Here is a 26,810-nt window from a genome sequence, read left to right as displayed (position 1 = left end):
AATGTTTACTTAAATTCATCATTTATGATTAATTCTGACAGCTTACTTTGTGCCAATGATTAATGCAATTTGAATTAATAAAACTAAATGTTTGATTCTAGTAAAATGAGTTATTAAAGACTTTACTTATGAAATCTAAAAAATAAACTTTTTAAAATGACAAGCTGGTCTTGTTTATTGTAGATAGTTTATTGCATAGAGTCAAAATAACATATGATCCATTCACCTCATTCACTATGTTTATGGGCCTGGTATTGTTGGTAAGTGTGTTAGTGGAATGAGTCATCATTTATAAAGAATTTTAGTTTCTAGGCTCTTTCAATTGGTAGCATTCAGACGGTTTATATGTTGTTTTTGACATGCATGTTACATATATGTTGGTATAGACATAGGATTGATGTTTAACATATGTTAAGTTTTTGATTCTGTTAAGTTGTTATATGTAGTCTTAAGGAATTTTTCCAGCAGTGTGAGAGATTCCTGGTTAAATTGCTGGCCAGCAAGGTAGTGTGACTAGAAGAGTTACACAGTGCATTTGTCTGTTTCAAAATTGTGGTATAGCATATATCACGTGTTGTGGGCGTACAACACAAGTTTAGGGACCTTAGATTGTATGGTTGAATGTGTAGTGAGGATTGCCTATGAAATCGTAGCATTAAGCAGAGGGACCTGGTGAGCCTGTTTTAAAGCTTTCTGTGAAAAGAGTAGTAGGAGTTAATTCAAACTCGAGTGAAGGGTAAAAATAGCGTCGTCTATTCTTATCAACGTCTGGCGTTTTCTGTGGTTGGTTCAAGTCCTGCCAAGAATTCGTGTGTGTGTGAACAGGGTTTTCTTTGTTTGAAAGGGTGTGAATGCTTTGTAAACTGAAGGGTAGGGTAAGAATTGCCTTGCTAGTGAATGAGACTATTCTGTGAGAATAGCGTCGTCTATTCCACACTAGGGATACTTGAATGAATGTGTAAAACTATCTCTTTGTTAGAGAAGCAGACAAATGGTTTGTTTTTTATGTTGTTATTAATTGCGATTTTATAAAAATGATTTGAAGTGTTTCTAAGTCTTTATGGTGAAGAAAATGCTATTTTAGGTATAGTGTGTCATTCAAAACTTTTTATAAGCATTTTGTGTTATTTAAATGCTTAAAAAACTGTCCCGATCGAAAATTGTGAGGGAGGGGCTGTTTGGAGGAGTGAAAGCGAGTGAGGAGACTTTGCAGCTGCAGCCTGCTGCATACGTCAGAGCCTGCCGCGCTCTGATTGGTTAAAAATCCCTGTACTGACAAAACAAGCGCTCCCATTGGTTAAAGCGCGATCTAAATGTTTGAAATGGTATTTGTATTGTAAATACCTTATTAAATTCATTGCGCGCTATTTAGGGTGGATTTGACCCCATTTCTGTGAGCCCTTTGCTATTTGTATTTTGCGCTCTTTTAATTGGCAACCCGCCTATCTACATGCGCTTGCCTCGAGCCTATCTAAATATTTTGCTCGTTTCCCTCTAAGATTATGTGTTGTTTCCTTTGTTTCCTTCTGTATAACACCGAGCGTTCTCGGTGTTTGTAAAGGAGGGGGGAGGCCTGTGAGTGAGTGGAGAGGGGCTGACACTGCAGCGGCTGATTACGTCAGCCGCCGCGCTGCCATTGGAGGAAACACCGTCGCGTCACGTCAGAGCCGCGCTCTGATTGGGCGAGGCCGGCGAGCCTCCACAGAGGAGCTGCGCAGTGATTGGGCGAAGTGATCGAGCCCACAGGAGTCGGCGAAGCTCCGTTTGTTGTTGTGCAAAATTAGGGGGAGCCGGGCTCTCGTTAGGAGAGGCTTTAATAATTAGTTTAATTGATTCATTCCCCTGTTTATAAAACTTGCAGCGTGTTCGCTGTTGCGCAGATTAAAAGCTCTCTCGGATTGTTTTAGCGAAGCTGCGCTATCATTGGCCTTTAGCGCGTCGCGTCATGACAAAAGCCGTGCTCTAATTGGGTATTAAGCGCGTCGCGTCACGGGAGAGCTGCGCTCTCATTGGGCGAGGTTTTGAGGCTTCGGTATTGAAGCCAAGCAAGGTCTGCTATCGCGCTGTGTGAGCGCGAGTAAATGCGCTGTGTGAGCGCGAGTAAATTAAAACAAAGTGACAGCTCTGGGGAGCTTGTGTAGGGAGTGCCAAGCGAGGTCTTGCCATCGCGCTGTGTGAGCGCGAGTAAATCAAAATTTGACATCTCTAAGGAGCGTATACTAGGAAGTGCGCGTGTTGGGAAGTGAGCACTGTGCTGTGTTGGCACGTGGTAGGAGGTGGGCAACATTTAGAGAAGTGAGCACTGTGCTGTATTAAGCACGTTGAAGAGGTGAGGCTGGGAGGAGGAGGCTTGGTGGGGCTCTGTGGAGAGGCGAGGTGCATTACAAGGGATAGGGGAAAGGTAGTGACGTGTGTGGTCACATGGAGTCAGGCTTTGTGCTGATTGGTTGTTGACACTACAGTGTCATAGAGAGGTCGTGATTGGATTGGAGGAGACAATAAGCACTCTCATTGGCTGAGTGCTGTGTAGCCACATGGTGATTGGTCAAAAACACACAACACATTGTTTACATTTCCAGAATTAGTTTTTCCCACGCTATTTATGCCTAAAGCTTCATTTTTCTTAAATTTAAAAATTGATTTGATATTCACCACTGATAATTAGTAAATAATACAGCAATAAAGACTTTAATTAGGATATTAGTACCAAAGGTAATTTAAATAGGGATATTTATTATTTAATTAATATAAATTAGATAAAAATAGTTGTTTTTAACTGCAAATAAAAATTATAAATTTATAGGTTTGGAATTAAAATACAAAAATGAGTTATTGGGATGATTATAAAAAAAAGCCTACATGGTTTCAAAAGGTAAAAAATTATTTTAAACCTGATAAGAAAATTGAGACACGTGGTGGTAAATTACTTCATAAGTATAAAACACCTGCAGCCTATATGGAAGGTGAATATGGTTATCATACAGTAATTTGGTTTGATAACTGGATGCAGTATACCAAAAAGGATGGTGTACTAGCCTGGCCAGAAGATGGGTCATTTAATATGAAAGTTTTACAAAATTTAAGAGGAAAAATGATGGATCTTGTACCAAAGCCAAGACCTACACAATTTGAGGCCCTAGTCGAGTGGGAAGTTGAGATGATGGAACTTGAACGCGAAAGCAAATGTACAGCACCTAAATATTCAAAATATGTTGTAAATAAAGAAACACATGAAGATAAAGTGAGACGCTGGAGAAAAGCAGACATGTATGATGGTCTGTATCCCATAAGAATAATGATTAATGGAGATTTAGAACAAAAGACAGCTGGAAAAGAAATTGATGAGGAATTAGATGATGCAGTTTTAGAAGACATTTATGCCACTAAACCTAAGCCGCCACCTTATCAAGCAGGTTCTCATTCTATCCCGAGAGTTTCTACAGAAGCATCTCCAAGCGCACCACCTAGAGAAGTTGAGGAAGGTTCTCCTAGATTTTTAAAATTACCTGGAAGGGCAAATACTTCTAGTACACCTAACAGAGGCAGAGTAGCTTATCAAGAAAATAATTCTGTAAGAAATCAGGAAAGATTACCAGCTGAGCAAGAAGTTTCTAGTTATAATAAAGCAAAGCATGATTTGATTGAACAGCTGACAAAAGGTATGGAAGCAGTTACAGTACCAGTAACTATTGGTCCTGTGGTACCAGTTTTTGACCAAGGAGAAAATAGACAAACAGCCTTAACAGTTCCATTAAATGCTGAAATTCAAAAGGTTGCTGAAAAATTTTATTCAGAACTTTCAGAGATTCATAGAGAAAAATCTATAATGCCAAATTTAACACTACATGGAAGTTTACTAAGTTCACAGTCACCAACTGTGGCAGGTTCAGATTCAGGTTCGTCAGAAAAAAGTTTAAACAGAACAGAATTATCTCAAAATGAAATGTCTCCTGAAGTCCCCGATTATAAAAAGCTTGATGTAGCTAAATTAAAAGCTGATCTGGAGGAATTGATCATTGGCACAATTGGTACTGACAATTTAAAATTGTATCAAGATGATGAATTATTATTCATTTGCAAGAGCATTCAGTGGAAAACTAAAAACAGGTATGAACAACTGGAAGAAATGGCTGCTGAATTAGAAATTGATTTAAGCAAACAAAAACATTTACAGAAACATTACAGGGTAGATTTTTCTGAGAGGGACATTGATAATTTAAATGCTTCTGGAAGAATAATTCATATAAGAGAATTAATAAGCTTTCTCAGAAAATTAGGTGAATTAGGTAAATGGAGAATGAAATGGTCAAAGAAAGAACAAGATAAAAGACTAAGAAATGATGAAATTTCTGAATTTCCAATGAGAGAAATAGCAGGAGGTGGGTATGTGCATGTTCCTTGGTCCAGACAGGATATACTCCTGTTTACCAATGATTTTCCACGTTTAAGGGAGAAACCAGTGGACTGGTACCGACAGGTAGACAGATTCATAAGGGTGTCAAAAGTTCTGTGGATTGATCTGGATGGATTCTTTGACATTGTTGTTCCATCAGATCTTTGGACAGAATGCAAAATTTCTATAGATTGGCCAAAAGAAGAACCTGCCCGAGATAAAATTACAGGTGCCCCATCAAAAGATGTCATGGATCTTTATAAAAAAGTAATTTATTGGCTAAAAGAGAAAATTCCCCCAAAGGAAGTGGACTGGGTTAAAATAGACAGAACAAATCAGGAACCAAAAGAATCAGTTCATTCATTTTATGAGAGGTTACTGTTAGTTTTTAAACAGTACAGTGGCTATGAAAAATTAAGTGAACAAGACATGAGTCACTTCATATACAAATTTGTATATGGCCTGAGACCTGAAATTGGTGACATGATTAGAAATGGAATTGTTTGTTGGCAATCATTATCACTTGACGACATCTTGAGAAAAGCAAAATACTGTAGTGATGAAATAGATGCAAAGCAGAAGAGTCTCAAGGAAAAAGCAATGTGGGCACAGGTGAAGGTAGCTGAGCAGCAGCAACAACAACAGCAGTTAGGTTCTATGCAACAGGGAAAATTTAGAGGTAATTTTAATAATTCAAAGCCAAAATTTAATGTAAATATTGAAGAGTTAAAACAAAAGCTCCCATGTTTTAATTGCGGCGAAATTGGACACTGGAAGCGAGAGTGTAAGAACCCGCCCAGAAATTTTAAAAATAATTCATTAAATCCACAGGTGCAGTGTGAATTAAGTCCGCAGCAACAACAACAGCTACAGCGGCAACTGCATGAAATTAATCAACAGCGACAGTTACAGCGACAGATAGTCAACCAGACACAGCAGAGCCAGTATCAGCAACAGAATCAGGTACAGCAGAATCAAATTCAACAGAATCAGTTACCTCAAGCACCATTTCCTGGTTGTGCTAACACACAGAGATTTTCTCCTGAAACAGGTTTCTGTGGAAATAATTTGGTTAAAGATGTGTTGAAAGTCAACATGGCAAATGCTTCTCAATTTTGGTTAAATGATAAAGAGGTGAGTGATTCATCAGAGGATTACTCATGACGGTGCCTGAGAGAGGAGGAAGAGTGTGTGCTTGGACCCACTCTTGAGGTAGATCAGTCTGGTCCATTTGTTAATGGAAAGGTGAATGATAAAGATATCACTTTCCTTGTGGACACAGGTGCTACCCGTTCTACTGTTAGATCAGCAGAAATAGAAAACCTTCCTCTCTCGGGTGAAACCATTCAAGTTGTAGGTGTAGCTAATCAACAAATTAAAACCAGTCTGACAGATCCAGTAAAAGTGGAGATAGGCAATTACAAAGATAAACACAGATTCCTTGTTTGTGACAGCAGTCCTGTGAATTTATTAGGTCGTGATATATTATGTAAAATGAATTGCAGAATATATTGCTCTCCAGAAGGCATTGAAATGCAAACAGCAGAAGAAGATGGTCTTTATAAATGGACCATGATGATGGTGGAGGAAGAGAAAACACCACTATTTCCTGTATTTGATAAAAATGATTTACCAGAAGAGCTCAAGGAGCCAGTCAATCCAGCAATTTGGGACCTAACAGGTAATGATATGGGTCTTATGAAAAACATTGATCCAGTAAAAATCACTGTTAAACAAGGAGTTGATTTTCCAAATGTTCCTCAATATAAAATGAAGGCAGAGACAATTGAAGGTGTTATTCCTGTGATTGAAAAATTCATAAGTCAAGGAGTGTTAAAAGAAATTGAAAGCAGTCCATGTAATTCACCAATTATGGGTATTAAAAAGCCAAACGGAACATACAGAATTGTTCAAGATTTAAGAAAGATTAATCAGATAGTTGTTCCCTGCTGTCCCATTGTTCCAAATCCTGCAGTGATTCTTTACCAGATTCCACATGATGCAGAATGGTACACGGTCATTGACCTGTGCAATGCATTTTTTACAGTTCCATTGCATCCAGACAGTCAGAAAATTTTTGCTTTCAGGTTCCAAAATAGGATCCTAGCATGGTGTAGAATTCCTCAAGGGTATACTGAGAGTCCATCTATCTTTAATCAATTATTAAAGAAATCTCTGGAAGATCTAGTGTTGCCTGGTAATTCCACATTGGTACAGTACATTGACGATTTGCTTGTGGCAGCCAAAACACGAGAAAATTGTGTTACTGATACCATTACCCTGTTAAACCGTTTGGCAGATGAAGGACATAAAGTTTCACCAGCAAAATTGCAGTTTTGTAAACAAGAAGTGAAATATCTTGGTCACAGAATTGCAAAAGGAACCAGAAAAGTGACAGTTGAAAGAATTAAAATGATTCGAGCAATACAACCACCAACAACACAGAGACAGGTGAGAATGTTTCTAGGAATGGTTGGTTACTGTCGACAATGGATTAGTGGGTTTTCAGTCATTGCAAAACCACTTCAGAGACTGACAAAGGCAGATGTAAAAGATCCCATTAAATTGTCAGAAATTGAGCTGGAAGCTTTTGAGCAGTTAAAAAAGAGCTTATGTGAAGCTCCTGCTCTGGGTATGCCAGACTATGAAAAGGAATTTGAACTCTACTGTAGTGAAAGAGAGGGTTGTGCATTGTCAGTCCTTATACAAAGGCATGGAAACTTAAGAAAACCAATTGCATATTTTTCAGCAGTTTTGGATCCTGTTGCAAAGGCTTTGCCAGGTTGCTTAAAAGCAGTGGCCGCAACAAGTGTAAGCCTTGACCAAAGTGAGGGTATCATTATGGGTTTTCCTGTAAAGGTATATGTACCTCATTCAGTTGAAATTCTCCTTACCAGAAGTAGAACTCAACATTTAACAAGCAGCAGACTGACAAAATATGAGAAAACAATTTTGGGTTCAGACAATGTAACGATTGTCAGATGTGTAAACTTGAACCCTTCCACATTATTACCTGATGGAGCTATTACTGAGGTGAGTAATGAGGATGACATTGATCATGAATGCCTGGATGTTGTAGATTACTGCACAAAACCAAGACAAGACATAAAAGATGTCCCATTACAAGAATCAGATGTGGTATATTTTGTGGACGGATCTTGTTTGAGAAATGATGAGGGGATTCTAAGAGCAGCATACTCAGTGTGTACAGTTTCAGATGTTGTTGAAGGTTCACCTTTGGATGGAATTCGTTCCGCTCAAATTGCAGAATTAATTGGTTTAATTCGAGCCTGTGAAAGAGCAGCTGGCAAAAGAGTAACCATAGTGACTGATAGTCAATATGGTTATGGAGTTGTTCATGATTATGGACAACTCTGGTCCAATAGAGGTTATTTGACTTCTGCAGGAACTCCAATAAGAAATGCTAAATTGATAAAAAGATTAATTGACGGCATTCAATTTCCAGAACAAATAGCTGTTGTGAAATGTTCAGCGCATAAGAAGGGTGATGATTACATCACCAAAGGGAATGCCTTTGCAGACGAAATGGCAAAATATTGTGCCAGAAATAATTACGCAATCAATCGGGAAAAAGACAAAAGTCATACAATGAATTCTCTCATGCTAATTTCTGTAGTTGAGACATGGCAGGAAATAAAAGAGTTACAGGATGAGGCAAGTGAAGAAGAGAAAAATATATGGCTAAAAGGTGATTGCAGACCAAGAGAGGAAGACGGGATTTGGGTACACCAGGATGGAAGAGTTGTATTGCCAGACAGTATGATTGCTGACATGGCACGGTTGTATCATGGTCAAACTCACATGGGAAAAGGGTCAATGATCAATTTATTCAGAGAAACATGGTTCAATGTAAAATTTAGATCAATTGCAGAGTCACTTTGTCAAAGATGTTTAACTTGCCAACAGATGAATTTCCACAAAAAAGTTGTTACAAGCTTGGGAACCATAGGACGGGAAGGTGGTCCTTTTACCAGGTTGCAAATGGATTTTATTGAAATGCCAAGACATAATGGTTTACGTTATGTTTTGGTGTTTGTTTGTTTGTTTTCAAGATGGGTGGAAGCTTTTCCAACTCGTCATGCCAATGCTGCTACTGTGGCAAAATTACTTCTAAGAGAAATCATACCTAGGTATGGATTTCCGGTCACAATTGAAAATGATCGTGGAAGACATTTTGAGAACAGTTTGATGAAAAGAATCTGTAATGCTTTAAACATAGAACAGAAAATGCATTGTGCTTACAGACCACAAGCATCAGGAGTGGTTGAACAAATAAATGGCACAATTAAGAATAGGATCGCAAAGATGTGTGATGCTACAGGAGTGAAGTGGACTGATGCACTTCCACTCGTTCTAATGTCATTGAGAAGCATTCCAGATAGAAAAACAGGTCTTAGTCCTCACGACATCGTGATGGGCAGAGTGATGAGACAAGCATTTGTACCAGTTGGCAAATTGATGAGCATTAATGACAGTGCAATTTTTGAATATTGCCGAAATCTGTCTGATGTGATGCATTCTGTGTTTCATCAGGTGGGAACTGACATTATTACAAAAGAAAAGGTACAAGCTCATGATTTACAACCCGGTGACTGGGTTAGGACGAAGGTTCACCGAAGAAGGAACTGTTTGTCACCAAGGTGGCAAAGGCCACGTCAGGTTATCCTTATAACAACAAATGCAATAAAATGTAAAGGACTAAAAAGGTGGATACATCCAAGCCATACAATTCGTGTGTTACCTCCTGAAAATGATGAAGAAGGTGATGTAACAGCTGACTCAGATTCAGAAAGAGACCCAGAAGATCCATATTCTGATTCAGATTCAGATTCAGATTTTGGTGATCCCCAAGAAAATCAACATCAAGAAAATCTAGATGGAAGTCAGAACTTGAATAAAGAAGATCTGAATACTGGAATTCAAGGTGTTGATGATGATGATTTGCTTGAAGAAGAATCTCTGAGAGAAAAGAGAGATTCAAAAGAAGCAGAAGATTCTGAGCAAGACAAAAATCTGAGTGAAACTCTTGAAAGGCAGGAAAGAAGTAGCTCTGTGAACAAAAAGCTTGAAGCTGGGAAGCTGAAGGTGATTCCTGAAGAAGAGGAATTGCCAAGTACCAGTAAAGGTATTGTTTCAAATGGAGTGAAGTTGCCGAGTAGAGAAATTCCTAGATACAGATTTGATGTCTCAGATACAGACACTGAAAGTGATGAAGATTCTGAAATAAGAAAACAAAGAAAAAGAGCTTGGAAAACTGAATGCAACGAAAGTGTGCCAAAGAAAAAAGTCTTGAGAAAAGGAGACATTTGGCCTGAAAATAATCTGAAATTCAAACTGGTGAAGAAATCAAAAGAACAAGTCAACGAAATTACTAGTCAAGGAAGTGAACTTGAAAAAAGTAACGAAGGTGAAAACAAAAAAATAGAAGTCATCACTCGGAAAACAAAAAGAATAATTAGGCCAAATCAGAAATATAGGTCTCCAGAATGGACCTATATAATCATTCCACCGATTGTTGAGGTGGACAGCAGTGGTCAAGAATTTTTAGAAAGTGACAGGGATTAAAATTTGTTAGAAATTAGTTGAGGATCTATTTCCTGGCACAAGGCTGAAGAAAACATGTATTAGGTACTCTTTGTTTCTTGGCATAAGGCTGAAGAAATTGTGTATTAGGTAACTTTGTTTTCTGGCATAAGGCTGAAGAAAATTTGTCAGGTGACATAAGGTCGAAGAAATTCTGTTTAGTTATCTTTTAAAAAATATATATATTTTGTGACTCAAGGTCGAAGAAAAATTGTTTAGGGTAAAAAAAAAAAAAAAAAAAAAAATATTTTAAAAGGGGGGATATATAATTGTTACTTACATTTACTTACATTTTATTTAAAATTTTTGTTTTTGTTTTTGGAAATGCCTAGATCAGATACTTCTAGGTGTACAATTTTTAAAAGGTGTTGTAAGATGACTTCAATTTGTGTGATATTATTAATTCTACTTTGGCTAATTTTAGCTGTGGTCTATCCTTTTGATGTTAATAAGCAAAAATCTAAGACTAATATTACTAGTAAAGCAGAATCTATTCATGAGAAGCATGCTGGCAGGTCCAGTAGAGTTATTAATCATGACCCACTGTCTCATCAAGATAGATCAATTGGTGATTTTTCAACCAATTCATTTTCAAGGCTTTTATCTGAATATGTCAAAGTAATGAATGTCAAAGATTGCTATGTGTGTGTAAAATTACCCACTTCTGTTTCTGAGGGAGTGACTTATAATATGTTACCTCTCACTTATGGCATTACCTGTAGTGTGATTACTAGTCTGTTCTATCAAACTGGTCGTCTGGAGTATTATTATTCAGACTTTGATGAGGTTTTTGCAAATCTCAAAATTGTAAATAGCTTAAACAAAGTAAGATCTGCGAAGCAGATGAGGGAATTCTTTTTAGTTACTAATGAATTAAACTATGAATATGCCTATAGAAATAATTTAACATGCAAAATGAGAGCTGAAGAAAAGACATTCCTTAACATGGTTGAGGAGAGAAGGGCTGTTTACAAAAGAAATGAGAAACTAAAACATGCTAAATCTAAATTTTGGCAGTTAGAAGATGCTAAACTAAATGGTGTTGATACTAATGCAGCAATACATATTGATGAACCAGTTAGTGGTAAATTTTGTATTAGAAGAGATAATACTTTGTATGATAATCTTTTTGTAGGTGCTAGTCAATGTGAAGATACTTATCGTATTGAAGGGGGATGGGGATTTAAAGGTGGAAAGGATCCAATTTTTCCTGGAATTTATTTTATTTGTGGCAATAAGGCTTATTTTAGTCTCCCAGATCACTGGTATGGGACATGCTATATCGGCCTGGTCTTTCCAAAAATTTTTCATATTGACAGAAATGAAAAAGGTACTTTTGAATTTGGTGAACACTTGAATCAAAATAGATACAAAAGAGAAAGTTTCTCAGAAATTCTGGGAGATATTTTTGGTGCTGTTATTCCTATGGTGGGGGTAACGATGAATTCTATTAAAATTAGAAAAGTGTCCACAATTGTGGATAGGTTGTCAACTGATACTGCGAGTGGTTTTCAATTGGTTAGTACAGAACTTGTCGCAATCAGAAGTATGGCCATTCAGAATCGTCTTGCGCTAGACATTCTGCTTGCAAAAGAGGGTGGAGTCTGTGGGGTCTTACATGTTCAACATTGCTGTACCTATATTCCTGACAAGAGTCGGGATATAGAGTTGCTTGTTAAAAACATTACACATTTTCATGAAGAAATTGAACCTATGGAGGAAGAAACTTTTGCGGAAAAGATTGGAAAAAGAATGGAGGCCATTAAAGATTGGTTTTCAGAACTTGGCAGGTCCATCATTGGCAAAGTGCTCTATCCAGTAATTGTCATTGTTATAATGATAATGCTGCTAAAAATTAGTTGTTTGATTCACAAAAGAAGGAAGCGTCAGAATGAGAAGAAAAGAATTTATAAACTCAAAAAGGAACAGGAAAAGGAATACGAATTAGAGGAAATGCGAAGAGCTCAGTTTGATAAAATTAATCAGACAGCTGAGACAGGGGTTTAGGGAAACTAATATCGAGAGAATTCACTGTGTGTTGTCTCTAAAATGGGTGAAATTTTTTCTAAAAATTTTTGGAGTGTTGTTTGGTGATTTTAATATCACCAGATGAGGGAGTTGATAGAGCGGGCTGCAGAAAATATTTTATTCTGGCCTGTGGATTCAATTCCCTATAACATTAACTGATTAATTAATGCACTGTTGCATGATTTATTTTACTAATTCAACCTAGATTAAGTTTGCACCACACATGAACACGCGGGAAACTAATTATATGTGCTTATGTGCATTTGCAAGTCTGTTTTTGTAACACATTATTAATATTGTCCTGTTTATTATGTCTGTCCTATTGTCTTTGTCACCATTAACATGCAGCTGATCATTCATGGCATGTGCTTTTATATGTGCTTATATGTGAGTCTTATGTTGTGTATTGTCTGTCTGTGTGTCATTTAATTATCTTTTTATTCTTTCAGAAACATAAAGCTGGACTACATGAAGAATGGTGGTTATTTTATGTGCTGCTTTAAATGTTTGCTTCTGCTAAATGTTTTTTATTAGTGGGTTAATTAATAATTAATAAGGGACTGGGTGGTTCACAAGGGTTTGCTTTACTTGAATTAATCACTCTTTTGTGTTTGTTTAAATAATAGCTCAAGTGTGAGCTGAGGCCTAGTTCTTGCTTGGAGAAAGTTGGTCGGCCTGAATTGAGCAGAAGCTGAGCCAAGCTGCACGGTGAAAGAAAAAAAAACATTGCAAGAGGTCAATGAACTTGCTTCTCTGGCTCAGAACTTTATTAAAGAAAAGACTTTTAAATGGAGTTTATTCCATGGACTGCTCTGGCTGATCCTATTCAAGGTCGAGGAAGTGACAAGCGTGAATCTGCCGAGCTCTGGTGGAAGTGGATTGGCAACTTTTTGTTGCAAATGCCTCGGAAGTCGTTGTCACTTTGAATGGACAATGGCACAGTGACGCGCATATTCTCTGGACTAGTAGCTGAGGTGGTGTGATGACCATAAACCAATCACAGTGCTGAACTTTACTAAATAATAACATTTAGTCAGATTTGAGAGCGAAAAATGATATAAAATTGGCTCTCTTGTGGGGTTGGGAACGTTCTTTTCCAGAGGGGCGAAGCGCTGTCGGATTGCCTTGGGAGAGTGTAAGCATGCAACTGTTTATTATTTGTTTCCCTTTCAGGCTTGAGAATTAACTTGGAGAAAAAAGCTAATGTTTACTTAAATTCATCATTTATGATTAATTCTGACAGCTTACTTTGTGCCAATGATTAATGCAATTTGAATTAATAAAACTAAATGTTTGATTCTAGTAAAATGAGTTATTAAAGACTTTACTTATGAAATCTAAAAAATAAACTTTTTAAAATGACAAGCTGGTCTTGTTTATTGTAGATAGTTTATTGCATAGAGTCAAAATAACATATGATCCATTCACCTCATTCACTATGTTTATGGGCCTGGTATTGTTGGTAAGTGTGTTAGTGGAATGAGTCATCATTTATAAAGAATTTTAGTTTCTAGGCTCTTTCAAGAGCATGTGCTAGCGCCTGCGTTTCACTTGTGAAACACTATTGTATACAGAAAAGGGCTTGGAGCCCACCCATGCTTACAATTTGTGCACTTCTGGGTCCCTCTTATTTACAGGCTCATTAATTGGACAGTGCCTGTGAAAAGTCATTTCTGGGCATTTCTGTGGAGTTGGGAGCAAGCAGAGATTGATTCAACTTAAACCATGCCCGTCAGCTGCTCCCGACATGATTGTGGTACTACTTCTCCCTGTCCTTCCCCGCTGATTCTATTCCCTCTATAAAGTTTTTTTTGTCGCTTGTTGTTGCTTCCGACTTTGTTTATTACCTGCTGATTGCACCATCACCCTCCCATAGTTGTTGTTTGCATCCGCGTCCTTGCTTCCATCTCCTCCCTGCCCCCTTCCAACTTCAGGCATTATTGCTTGTTTTGTTCTCCCTTCCCTCATGGTCCTTGGTAGGGCGCTTCATTGTTGCTGCTGCTGATTGAAGTTTATTTTCATGTTACACCGTGCCTGACTTAAGTGAGTGTGAATGCATGTATTAACATACATGTGCAGATGACTTGCTCCCCCCACCCCGGACCTCCTTATCCAAAAGCAATAAAGGTGATGGATGTGTTCCTATTGTTGCACATGTGCCAGGCTATTTAGTCGATTGTGCTAGATGATATACTGTGCATGTGAGATAACCTGCAGTGCTTCTAAAAACTGCAGGTTTTTTTACTTTTGTTATTTATACCAATGGCAATAGCACTAAGAAAATATAATTACTACACAGCAAAAAAAAGAAAAAACTTTTAACAAATGCGAGACCTATTGCATTGCAAATGCTTGTTTTAATGGCCTGTGGATGTTCACTAAACCTGCTTCATAATTCTCGACTGGTCTCACCCACATACCCCCTTCCCACAGGAGTACCTCAGCAGGTAAATTACATTTTTACTCCTACAGTTGGCTATACAATTAATCAAATATTTCTTATCATGGCATTCTTTATGTGTACAACTCAAGATGAGCTCACTGATACTAACGACGCAGGCCACATTGAAAGTTTCCAACTATCTTGGACATTTCATCCACACTCGCCTGTACTGTTGCTCCTGGACACAGTGCTGACGTATTGGTTTGTTACATTAGTTCCGTTACAGGGCTCCCTGTGAAACTCAAGACCGGTGAGCCTATATTTAATCAAATGTTCCTGTAAAATTCAGCAGGTGGAACATTGTTCTAAAACCTTATTCGAAGACGGTACGCCTGGGCCTTTGAACAGCTGAACGAGGACATGACATGTCCCCTCCTCCCACCCACAAAGATGGCCAGGCCAGAGAATGTTTCCCAGGGCTGGTTTCTGTTCCCAGTCTGTGTGGCAAAGAATGAGGCCCAACGTGTTCATTGCCAAGAAGATGTTTAGTCAAAATAGATCATGGTAAAACAAAAAGCAACAGGGACAACATGAGCCCCCACCCAGTTCTTTTTGTGAAACTCCCAACTGACTACAGCAGAACCTAAAGCCAAACCACACACCACATGCCACATGCCACATTCCATCTCCTCATATAACAAGCTTTGTACAAGACATAATAATATTCCATCAACAATCCAATGGCACTGTGTAAATACCACAGTCTGACCCTGCCAATAGATTACATGGAGAAACACACTCTTAAATTAGAAACAGCCCCGCCTCCCCTTTAGTACCCAACTGTGTGAGGTGCGCTCACACTAAGAACAAACATATTCAGTGCTGGAATTGGAAAAGGAAAAAATAAAAATGGGGGGACCCATATAATTGAGGATTAAGGTGTGGCCGAAGAAAGGTGGTGGAGTTTTGAGGGACAGAGCTTAAAAAGCAGAGTCTGACAGTCAACGTATACATTTATTGAAAAGAAATCTGCCCATAAAATTGGCAACAAGGTCAAATGTCACAGTAAATATGTTATAGTTTACTTAATTAGTCACAAAGAAGCTGCATTTTCAAACATCTTACGGGGTTAAGACGCCTGCTGCAGAGATCTTTGTGTGCCCAGCACCTTTGAGGGGATTATAATGTTTACAAGTATGGGCGATCGGTGATTACTACACCTTATAACCCTCACTGTGTTATGTAACATTTCCTATATTTCTATTTTCAGACTAGTATGATTATTGTGTCTCTATGTGTGCTGTAAAGCTACTTGGATACCAGTGGCGGCTCCCCCGCTATGGGGTAGGAGCGTCGCCCCACTGCTTTTAAGCAATGCAAATAACGGAAACATAAAATGATAATAACTTTGATTTATTATCATTTCTGTGCTGCTTTGCGGGCGGGGCGGGGCTGCTTTGCTCTAAGAGGGGAGCAGGGGAGGAGTGGTTTTCCCACTCCTAAGTGCACATGACAGTTTGGCCGGTCCTCTGAGACCGGCCAAACAGTCAAGCACACTTTCCCTGTTCTCCATGCAGACTGCATTACAGCCTGCGTGGAGAACATGCCAAGGCCCCTATTCCCTCGCTGAACGTCGAACCACGACCCTCAGACCAATCACAACGTTGCATTGCAGCATTGTGATTGGTCAGGTGAACCTAGCTGTGCTTCCTGTTCCTGGAGTCTGATGGAGAAGAGCAGGAGCAGAGATGCAGGACCGGCGGCAAGGTAAGTGTTTTTAAAAAAATTACATTGCGCCCTCTCCCCAGTATCCCCCACCCCGCTGTGCCTGCTACACCACTCGCGAGCCTTGCCTGCTGCCACTGATGGATACCCTATTCTGTGATAAGTAGTGCTTTAAAATAATTAAGTACAAAATAAATTAGTAAGTGCCATTTAAATCATTATTTGTGTTCTTACTCATGCACACAGATAAACCTTGCACTGTTACAGATCATGCACATTTCTTACATGGGGCTTTGAACAAAGTCAAAAACTGGCCTCCAAGTTATAGTTTCTCTAAAGTACTTGTAAAGTGACAAGCTGTGTGCCTTTGTCTCCTTCCATTGCATTGGCATCTAGATAATAGGCTATACATAGCTCTCAGCCAGGGTGATACTCCAACAAAAGAAAGGCTGATGACCCTTTATTTCAGGTATTTGTTCTGGGCGCTGCTGGAAGTGAAAAAAGAAGAATCCCTTGCCACTTGGAGGTTGCTGCTCTGAAAAGAGTGCGAACATGCAGGCGCTGCAGAATTGTGTTCCGGTGTCAGAAAATGACATCAGGACAAATTCTCCATATTTGCTCTGGGCCCAGAAATAGCAGCCGGAACTGGGATCTGGCAGATACCCATCTACTTTCCAGCACTAGACACATTCCTTCCCATCTCCAACAATCAGCAACAACTGGCATTCCAGAAAGTTCCAGTGTTTGATGATGTTTGCTTAGGTTTTGAATATTATTGTGGGGGAAACATCGTTTACAATGCAGGGATTACATTGTGATGCCATTACATCGCGGTTTTTACAACGCAAGTCGTTACAACGACTTGCGCTGGATGGCGCTCTAGGAGAAGGAATAGTATAATTTACTATCCAACACCTTCCATACTGTACGTAGACTGGAGTTGGAATAGTAAATTATACTACTCCTAAGTCCTGAGCCCTCCAACGCAAGTCGTTGTAACGACTTGCATTGTAAAAACCTCGATGTAATGTACCACGATGTAAATGTATGCGTTGTAACGTCATACATCCTATTGTGGCATCATTCACTGGCCATTTGAAGTGAACCACGACCTAAGAAGCGATGCCGTGTTCAGCAAAAAGCCTACTATTGTTCAGCTGTGACCCACCACTCGTTTATCATTTTTGGCAATCATAACCACCTCGATCCTGAAAAGGAGCTTAAGGTTAGTTGCACAACACTTCAATACCCCGACATGCTGCATGTCCACCCATTCCCACATAGGGTGTAACTTGTTTGTATTCTGCAGAGTATAACTTTGCGGTCTCCTGTGCCATTGACCTGCTCGCCCCATTGAAATTACTCCCTAATTCTACCAAACGCCCCCAAGCAGCCAGGTTTTCCTCTGAGCTCAGGACAGAAAAACGCCAGTACAAAAAACGGGAAAGGCGATGGCGCAGTACCCACAATGTGAGCTACAAGAACAGATTTAAAGTAACACTATCCTGCTGTCATAAAAATATAAGGGCAGTACGTAAAGCCTTCATCGCTTCTTGGCTAGCTCAAGCAGGGAATGCTTCAAAAACCCTCTACCAAATTCTCAAGTACTTCACCAACCCTAAGGCCTGCGACAACGAAAAGGTCCCCTCCCAATCTCTCTGTAATGATATAACACAGCATTTTTCCGAAAAAATTTGAGCTTATATATGACAAAATTATCTCATCGGGGCACCAGGCCCTGGTTGCTATGTGACACTATTTGCCAGAATGCCTTAACACTCAATTGCTGGAGAGCTTTCCCCCACTGACCTTCGTAGATGTGAAAGCACACCTACGCTCAGTCAAGTCCTGCTCTCCTCTTTACATCATGCCAGCAACAATAACTCCCTCTCTGGCCCATCAATTGTTCCCACCTATAGGGGCTCCTCTAAACCTTTCCCTAAGTGAGGGTCATCTTCCCCTGGAATGGAAAGTGGCTCAGGTGATACCTATTCTGAAAAACTCTAACGCCCCCATGACAGACCTCTCTAATCTCCGGCCCATCTCGCTCCTCCTCCTTCTGAGCAAGCTACTTGAAAAACATGTAAATAAACATCTGTATGACCATGTAGAGCGCACCGGCAGCCTGGCCCCTCACAATCAGGCTTTAGGCCCAATTACAGCACAGAATCTGCCCTACTAGCAGTCACAGACAACATCAGGAGGACCCTAGACAGGGGCCAATCCATGATTCTGGTGCTGTTGGAACTATCTGCTGTGTTTGACACTGTCTCACATCAGATCCTGCTCAGGATACTGGAGGAGATCGGACTTAGAGACTCTGCCCTCCAGTGGATGATGAGTTTTCTCTCTTCCCGCTCCCAAACTATTAACTTGGGTCCATAGGGCTCGGCAACTACGACATTGACCAAGGGAGTTCCACAGGGCTCCTGTCTGAGCCCTTCCTTATTTAACATCTATGTTTCCCCCTTGGCCAAGCTCCTTATAATATGTGGTGTTATCCCCATATCCTATGCCGACGATATGCAGCTTTTATTTCCTTTCACTAGTTTCACCCCTTCTGTTCAGAAGGCTTTCTCCGAGGGTATGAGGGCCATTTCCAAATGGATGAGAGGTAACTTTCTCGTCAATTCAACGTTGGAAATACGGAAAGCATGCTTTTCGGTGAGGGCCCCATTGCTATGGACGCCTGATTGGTGGCCGGTGGACCTCGGCACCCCTCCGGCCCCTAAGTCCCTTGTCAAGAACTTGGGCATACGTTTAGACAAGTCACTCATCTTGAAAGAACATGTTGCGCAGACTGCAGGCACCTGTTTTCACATGCTGGGTCACCGGCGCCGGGTCTTCCCCTTGCTCCCGGACTCTACCCGTAAAACTCTGACGCAAACCCTTTTACTGAGCCGCCTGGACTACTGCAATGCATTACTGGTCTCAGCCAATGAGTCCTCGTTATGTAGATTGCAGGTGGTCCAGAATACCATGGCACGCCTGGTCCTCATGCTCCTCCAAAAACCTCTTCCCTTCGTCTCCTTCGCCAATTGCACTGGCTCCCAGTTCGGAAGAGGGTAAAATTTAAAATCTGCTGCACGGTGCATAAGGCCTTATATAATATCGTCCCTTCGCACCTTGCAGAGAAATTCACTCCTTATGTGCCCTCCAGATCCCTCCGCTCGGGAACGAAATCCATGCTCACAGTTCTCCGAGTCATAAGAGCCAGGCTAGGTGGTAAAGCCTTCTCCCACCTGGCCCCTCTCCACTGGAACCAGCTTCCCATTGATCTGAGACTGTGTTTGGGTCATCTTCAGTTCCGGAAGCGCCTTAACACTATTCTGTTCTGATCATGCTTTTTAGCTAACCCTGCAGCCGTGTCCACAGCGCAGAGATACCTCTTCGGGGGTCGATTCAGGTGCTATATAAATAAATAAAATAAAATAAATTCTTCCTTCTTTCGGAAGAAACTACTTTCATGAAATCCTCCTTTCTAAGGCTTTAGACCACATCTCACATTTTATTATTTTTCTTTGCAGTTTACTACCAAAAAAGGCATATGTGTTAATCATACTTACATTACCCGGAACACATCCATCACGGGGTAAACAGCCTTTACAACGAAACTTTTAAAACACACTACCATTACGACGAAACCATTACAACGCAAACCATTACAACGCATTGCGCTGGGGGGCGCTCTAGGATAGGGAATAGATTTAATTTACTATCCAACACCTTCCCTACTATCCACGGGGACTGGAGTTGGAATAGTAAATGAAACTATTCACTATCCAGCACCCCAAAGCGCTATGCGTTGTAATGGTATGCATTGTAAAAACTGCGTTGTAACGGCATGCGTGGTAAAAGCATGCGTTGTAACGTCATACATCCGACTAGTTCGCGCTACAGAAAACACCACAAAAAAAAGATAGTGCACAATCAAGTTTAGTTGTGTCTGTCTACTCATTTAGAATTCTGCATCCCAGGAAGTACATATGGATATGGCTTCTTGCCATTAACCCCTTGAAGTCCGGCAAATGCCCACCCTCTGCAGCAAATCAAGGCACTTTTCCACACGTTGTGTGGGAGTGTCTGCTATCTCTATGGTTAATGGTCCTTCATACTCTGAGTCCATTCTTAACTATTTCATGCCCCATTTCATCTTCACCTATTTGTTGGGCATCTTGCATCCCTTCTGTAAAAAAATGCTCACCACATCCTACTTGCACAGCTACCTTGCTTCTGGTGTAAAAATTGAAGCCATACACTGGTTATGTTTAGCAAAGTCCACTTATCTGCTGTGGCTCTCTAGCATTATCTCTAATATTTATGTACTCTGTCATTCTTGTGGACTCCACTTCACCCCAATAGGGATCAGAATTATTATATGGTAGAATATATGGACTATGTGTGAAGAGAACCCTGCATCCCAAATTTCTAACTCATCCCAAATTTTGGATCACCCCAAATTTACCTCTGGCAGTTTTTCTCCACAGTTGATCTTGCGATAAAAAGCACTCTCCTCAATATCAGGCCCAACATTGGTTTAGCAGAATATCAAAAATAAATAACTGACACCACTCAATAACTCATTTCTATTTCAGAGGAAAGTTACAAAATGTTATTACAAACTCTAAAAATTCAAGCGTTACAGAAATAAATGTTAAATGCCATGAATGCTCAAATGAAGAGTACATAGCCAGAATTCAGAAATATTCTAAGTCCCAAATGAACAGCAAAATCATAGGAGAAATGGACAGTATCCAGAGCTGTAAGATGTTCAGGAAAATCTCTTACATTTTAACTGTCAGAATCATAAGGAAAACAAGGGAAGGGAAGGGAAGAGTATCTCTAAAAGTGAACATAGCCCCTAGTATACCCGGAAAGTCTTCTGGCTCGCCCCCAAAGCCAAGGGTTTTTATACAGAATTTCAGCATAATTAACAAGCAAGGCTTGTAGTGTCACAGTGGCATGATTAGAGAAAGCATTTTCATCAATAAGTTCATTACACTAACCCACTTCTGACAAAGCATTGAGTAGCTTCTACACTGTTTCTGTCCAGAGTTGTTCCCAGGAGATACACATCACAATAATAAACATTACTTGAACAATAACCCATACACCAATGAATTCTGTGAATCGCACAATTAATTCTGTGAATCGCACATGGGATCTTCAACTGCAATGTTATTAATTCAGCATTTGCTTCAAGAATCAATCATTAAAAATCCTTAATACTCGACATAGATTGGTACTCACAATTATGTATCAAAAAAACTTCCACAACCGTTTCTAAACTAATCTGCCATCATGCTAAGGGTGCATTTTTGGGAGTGTATGGGCTGCAGAGATGCCCCCTTGCATGACCTTAAGGTTAGCTGTTCTTGTTATAGCCCTTGTTCCATGTTTTATAGCGTCACCTCTACTGCTAAAAACTCCTCCCCTCCTTTTTGTTTGGTCCGTGATGGGGATGTATGACGTTACAACGCATGCTTTTACCACGCATGCCGTTACAACGCAGTTTTTACAACGCATACCATTACAACGTATAGCGCTTTGGGGTGCTGGATAGTGAATAGTTTAATTTACTATTCCAACTCCAGTCCCCGTGGATAGTAGGGAAGGTGTTGGATAGTAAATTAAATCTATTCCCTATCCTAGAGCGCGCCCCAGCGCAATGCGTTGTAATGGTTTGCGTTGTAATGGTTGCGTCGTAATGGTAGCGCGTTGTAAAAGTTTTGTTGTAAAGGCTATTTACCGAACTAGTCATGAAGGTATCGGAGCACTTTACATGAGCACCAGTTGTGTTACAGGTGGACACATTCATTTTTGTTAGGCACAGGGAGATTAAGTGATTTGCCTAGAATTACAGGATGTTGAGTGTCCCTGCCAAGACTCGAACCTGGTTCCCCAGCTGTGAGGTCGACCTCTCTAGCTGTTAGGCCAGAACGCAGCTGAGAGGAGATGGACAATGCCAGCCTCCTGTGTACCCCAGATTCAGAGTGGGACACCATTTTTATTTTAATTGATTGTATAGTGTATAATATCTTGCAGGCGCCTGATCAAGGATTGCAGGGCCTGAAAAAGAAGTGTGAGCTTTGAGGGCATTATGGCTGTATTGCAGGAGCCTGTCATCATGTGTATCAGATGATCATATGACAAGAATTGTGGGGGAAAATGTTCCCATCAGGTTTGAGGAGATTAAACGGCTTGAAGGTAAAGTCTGTGACCCACTCTCATCTACTTACTTGATACGTTTGCAGATGGCGGAGGAACTGGTCCCAGATGAGCATGTCTGGAAGGAGCATATTTGTCAACTTGAGTTGGCCCAGCCTGTGGGTGACAGGATCAGGTTTTATCCCAGGGAGCCAAACAAATGGGAGATCAGAGTGGACAGAAGCTCTATCTACAGGCCAAAAAGGACAGTGACAGTGTACTATCATGCCTCGTGCCTCTTGTCAATTTAGAAATGGTAGCACATTGTGGACTCGTTCAAATACCATGGGCCAAATCTAATGAGAAATTGTGCATGAAGTGCCTTCATCATCTCCAATAAGCCACAAGATAATGTCATCATCCATTCAATCAGGGCGTGAGGAGAAAGAGCACCATTTTACAAGGAAAAAGGGACAAACAATGCCAATCTGGCAGAAGTAAACAAGCTCGGGACTCCCCTTTCTCCCCGAAATGCCTCTAACAGCACTGCAGTTTGGTCCTAAAACATAGATTGGACATTGTTGACTTAATCACCTCAAACAACCGCATCTTATCTTCCTGGCCGAAATCTGATTAAATCCAGCCCCTTAACCAGTGCTAGACTTATGTGTCCTACCTAAATACTCTATTGCCATCAGAACACAATACAGGAAATAATAGGACAAGTGGCAGTAACCCTTAAACAAACTCCTTAAAACACGGCAGTATAAATCTACCCTCCACTGCCCTTCAGTTCAAATAAACACTATTGTTAAGATAAAGTTTATTTATCAACTACCTGGTTCCAACAATAAAATTGTGAGACAATTGGTTGAACTCCTCACAGAATCCCCGATGAACTCAGATGACACCGAATCCTTGATTAACTGAGTGAGGGTTTAACTCCACTGGGGAGTCGTAAAAGAACCACTTCATTACTTTTACCTTCAGTCATACTTTTAAAAATGTGTTTTCCCGGCTTTTTTGCGCAATTGACAGACAAATCAATGGTGTACAATATACAGGGGTTTTGCGTGTCTATATATAACATTCTATACATCGCTCGTTCGCATTAAATCAATAGCTTAGGAAGACACTCCTTGGTACGGTGCGAGCCGGGGTAAACAAACCTATCTGAGCTTATCTCATCCCTAGCGCGAGTCCACTCAAACGAAGGAAGGTGCGCCCGGCCCATCTCTCTGTGCGCTGTAAGGCTACGTCGTATCTGAGGTCGAGAGCCTGCAGTGGGGGATGGGGTGCTGGCGGTCAAAAGAGAGGAGTGAATAAGAGTGTTTGCTGAAATACTTTTGTTTGGATTAACTTACTTTTTTGGATCCTCTTACTGCTTGTGCTCGGGTTGGTGCCAACAGCTTGATGCACAAGTGAGCACACTTCAAACTCCTCTCCCTCACCTACAAAGCACTCCACAACCCCGGCCCTGCCTACCTGAATAGCCACATTCATTTCCACCAACCTTACAGACACCTAAGCTCAGTCGGTATCTCACTGTCGCACCCCACGCATACACACAATCACAGCAGGAGGTCACACCTTCTCATTTTGTAGCTTCAGAATAGCGGCCGCAGGGATATTCTAAACATTCTTCTTTATCAAAAAGGGTAGGACCCTCGGGGGGGGCCTGGCAGGAGGATGTGGTCGAGCTGGAAGAGGAGGACTGGAGGGAGGTCCTGGCAGCACCGCGGGGAGCGGCCATCGGTGGCGGCATGGAAGAATGGCTTGGACTTTTGTGTGGGGCTGGAACAGCCTATTTTTGTTGCCAGGGGATGCCCATGCAAACACTACATAATATGGAAAAGATGGGTGGATTACTGGGGCCTGTGGCTGGAGCCCCCAGCAGCTGTAGAGGTGCGTGCATTGGGATAACGTCATGTGCACGGGGGTCTGCGGAGGTGGTGTGGTGGGGAGAGGGGCCGGAGGGGAGTGTGCTCTCTCGATGGAATTGCTTTTTCTGCATAAAGGCAGTGGACAGGACTATGCGGACATTGTGCAACTTTGGGGGGAGGGGCGAGTGAGGGAGGGAGTTGGGGGAGTTGTCTGTATTATTTGGTATGCTTTTGTTATGCTATATAAAAAAGTCGATCGCTTTCTTGGTCCTATCTGGTTTGATTATGCAGATGCCTCTGGTGTGCAGAGCACCTGCGATAAGTATGCAAATTGACAAATAAAATATTTTCCCCCAAAAAATGGGTAGGACCCATGTCTACGCCGGTGACCTTCGCTGTTCCCCTCTTCCCCCAACTGTATAAAGCTGGATAAAAAAATTCTGCAGCCAGGACTGCGCTCTCTCCCATCAATTCACACAAAGGCTACCGGAATTCCACACAGACTCTTCTTGCTCTTCCTAGCAACAGATCTTTACCAGATGCTGCAGTACAACCCTCCTTGGTGAGGACCACAGTGTTTGTCTCTCCCTATGGGACTGGAAAGCATCTTTCTGTGCTTAGCTTGCCAGTTATAATGTGCTGGTAAAAATGAGTTATCGACTGGCTTTGTTTAGGAATCGTAATCCACACTGGGGATGAACAAAACGTGATATTATGCTTAAATGCAGATTTCCTCTTTGATATTTTCAAGTGTGAGTAAATTCTCTCCCAGTGCCAGGGGCTGACGGTAAAGAGGATGAATGTCATATCCAGGGAAATGTACTCAAAACCACAAGGTTGTGTGTCTATGGGTCTTCACAACAGTGGCCACGACCAATGCCCACCTCAGACACAGTGATAGATTTACTCCCGTAAAGTCCCAGGGTAATACTGTGCCAAAAGATGCCCAGCATGCTGAAGACTAGTGGGGTGAATGAGAAGGTTTTTTTCCTAGATAAACATCCCATGGAGAAAAACAAACAAGTATAAGAGCACTACAGAGCTACACATACGAACACCTACATTTACACCACATACATTTATCTTGCAAAAAAAAACTTCTATGGGTGAAAATGGGAAATAAAAAAAAAGCGAACACTCCTCTGAACGTCCGACTGCTACAGCTTCCCTTTTGTACTCCTGGACGGCTTTGTGAATTCCAAGAGAGCCAGAAATGTATTCACCAAGACTTTTTCCATCAGTTGAGTTTAAAATGTCTGTGCTTAAAAAGAGTAAATGTAGGTTTCATCCAAATTGAATAAACAGATAGACATAGTTAGCCTCAAAGCTGAATCTCATCTACTCTGGGAGATGTCCCTCCAGGGGGTGGGGGGGGAGGGGGGGGTTGGCTGGATGCCAGTTCTTATCATTTCTGTCATGGGGGAATGGCAGACCTTGTCATGAAGGTGATCAATGGACCCGAGATGACAGCCTTGTAGGAGCTTGGTGACTGATTCTACTGAAAAAGGTATATAATGGAAAGAAATGATGTAAAAGCAATTATTCACAAACCGGGGAAAATATTTTGTATTTGGGGTAAAGGTAAGTCATGTTACACACATACATATTTAATACACTAAGGCCTGCAAATCATGTATGAAAACCTGGCTCTAATTTTCTTATTATAGCCTAGTCATCTGTAATAAAACAGCCGTGTCACCTGTAATAAGAACATTATATGGCTACTCTATTGAATGTTATTACAGACAAATTGTAAGATCATAATATTGCTGACAAAAGCCTGGTCTACCTTTCATTCTTTACACAACCATTGCATTGTGTTTAGTGACCTCCCTTCAAGAGTTTCTGCTGGCTCATCGCCAGAGGGACTTCAAAGGAGGCCGCAGAACAGACACACAATGGCTGTTTCACACAATGATTTCATTTACACATTATTAGCTTTGCAGCAGCATTGTGTTGTCATACATTATCTGTAATAACGTATTACAATAGAGTACTCTTTCTGAAGTTCTGAACTGTGTTCTTCTAAAATGAAGTCAGAAGAAAGGAGACATTCATTTAGTTATGTTTTATTTTTTCATTGCTAGGTTGCAGTACCTGCAGGTTGAAATATTGCTGCATGAGAGACACACCATGCACAACAGGAGTTTCTAAGTCTCACCTGAGACCGTCTATATAGTGTCACTTGTGAACATTTTTAGTTACTTCAAAATAACAAAATTAAAAAGGCTTTGGAAACACACGTTACTTCTCATTGGTTAGCTTAATTGTCACTATTATTTTCTTGCTTTTCATAGTGAGACCATGCCAGCTTTCAGTTTGTCTTCATTTCTTTTTCTCCCCCTTCATTCTTTGTATCTGTTTCTTCCCCTTGATTAGAGTACTTCATCGCTACTTACCTTCAGATTGTGATCATTCTTTTCTTTGTTTTACTTGCAAGACCACTTAATAAATACATATTTTTTAATTTGCTTGCAAGACAACTTTATTATGGGATGGTGAGAACTGTATAGCACGACTATAACCTCCCTTTACCTCTACCCACTCAGAACCCTAAAATCACCCTTACATCCTTTTACCTCTAGCCACCATAAACCCTAAATTCACCCTTTCATATCTTTACCTCAAACAACCTCTGAACCCTAAA

The 26,810-nt window shown here is 40.6% G+C and overlaps 1 protein-coding gene across 1 annotated transcript in view; it reads left to right on the top strand.

Moving 5' to 3' along the window:
* Positions 1–10,134, top strand: part of LOC147710469 (uncharacterized) — a 31,440-nt gene extending 21,306 nt beyond the window's left edge. Inside the window, exons 3-4 of the mRNA XM_086919358.1 lie at positions 5,225–5,356; positions 8,948–10,134. Coding sequence (XP_086775484.1) covers positions 5,225–5,356; positions 8,948–9,979 — 1,164 coding nt within the window. The 3' untranslated portion in view covers positions 9,980–10,134. The remainder of the gene's footprint in view (positions 1–5,224; positions 5,357–8,947) is intronic.
* Positions 10,135–26,810: the final 16,676 nt, after the last annotated feature.

This window comes from Lissotriton vulgaris, chromosome 5, assembly GCF_964263255.1.
Source record: "Lissotriton vulgaris chromosome 5, aLisVul1.2, whole genome shotgun sequence".
Lineage (NCBI taxonomy): Eukaryota > Metazoa > Chordata > Amphibia > Caudata > Salamandridae > Lissotriton > Lissotriton vulgaris.
The sequence above is the reverse complement of the archived record's forward strand: the minus strand, read 5'-3'. Positions and strand labels throughout refer to the sequence as shown.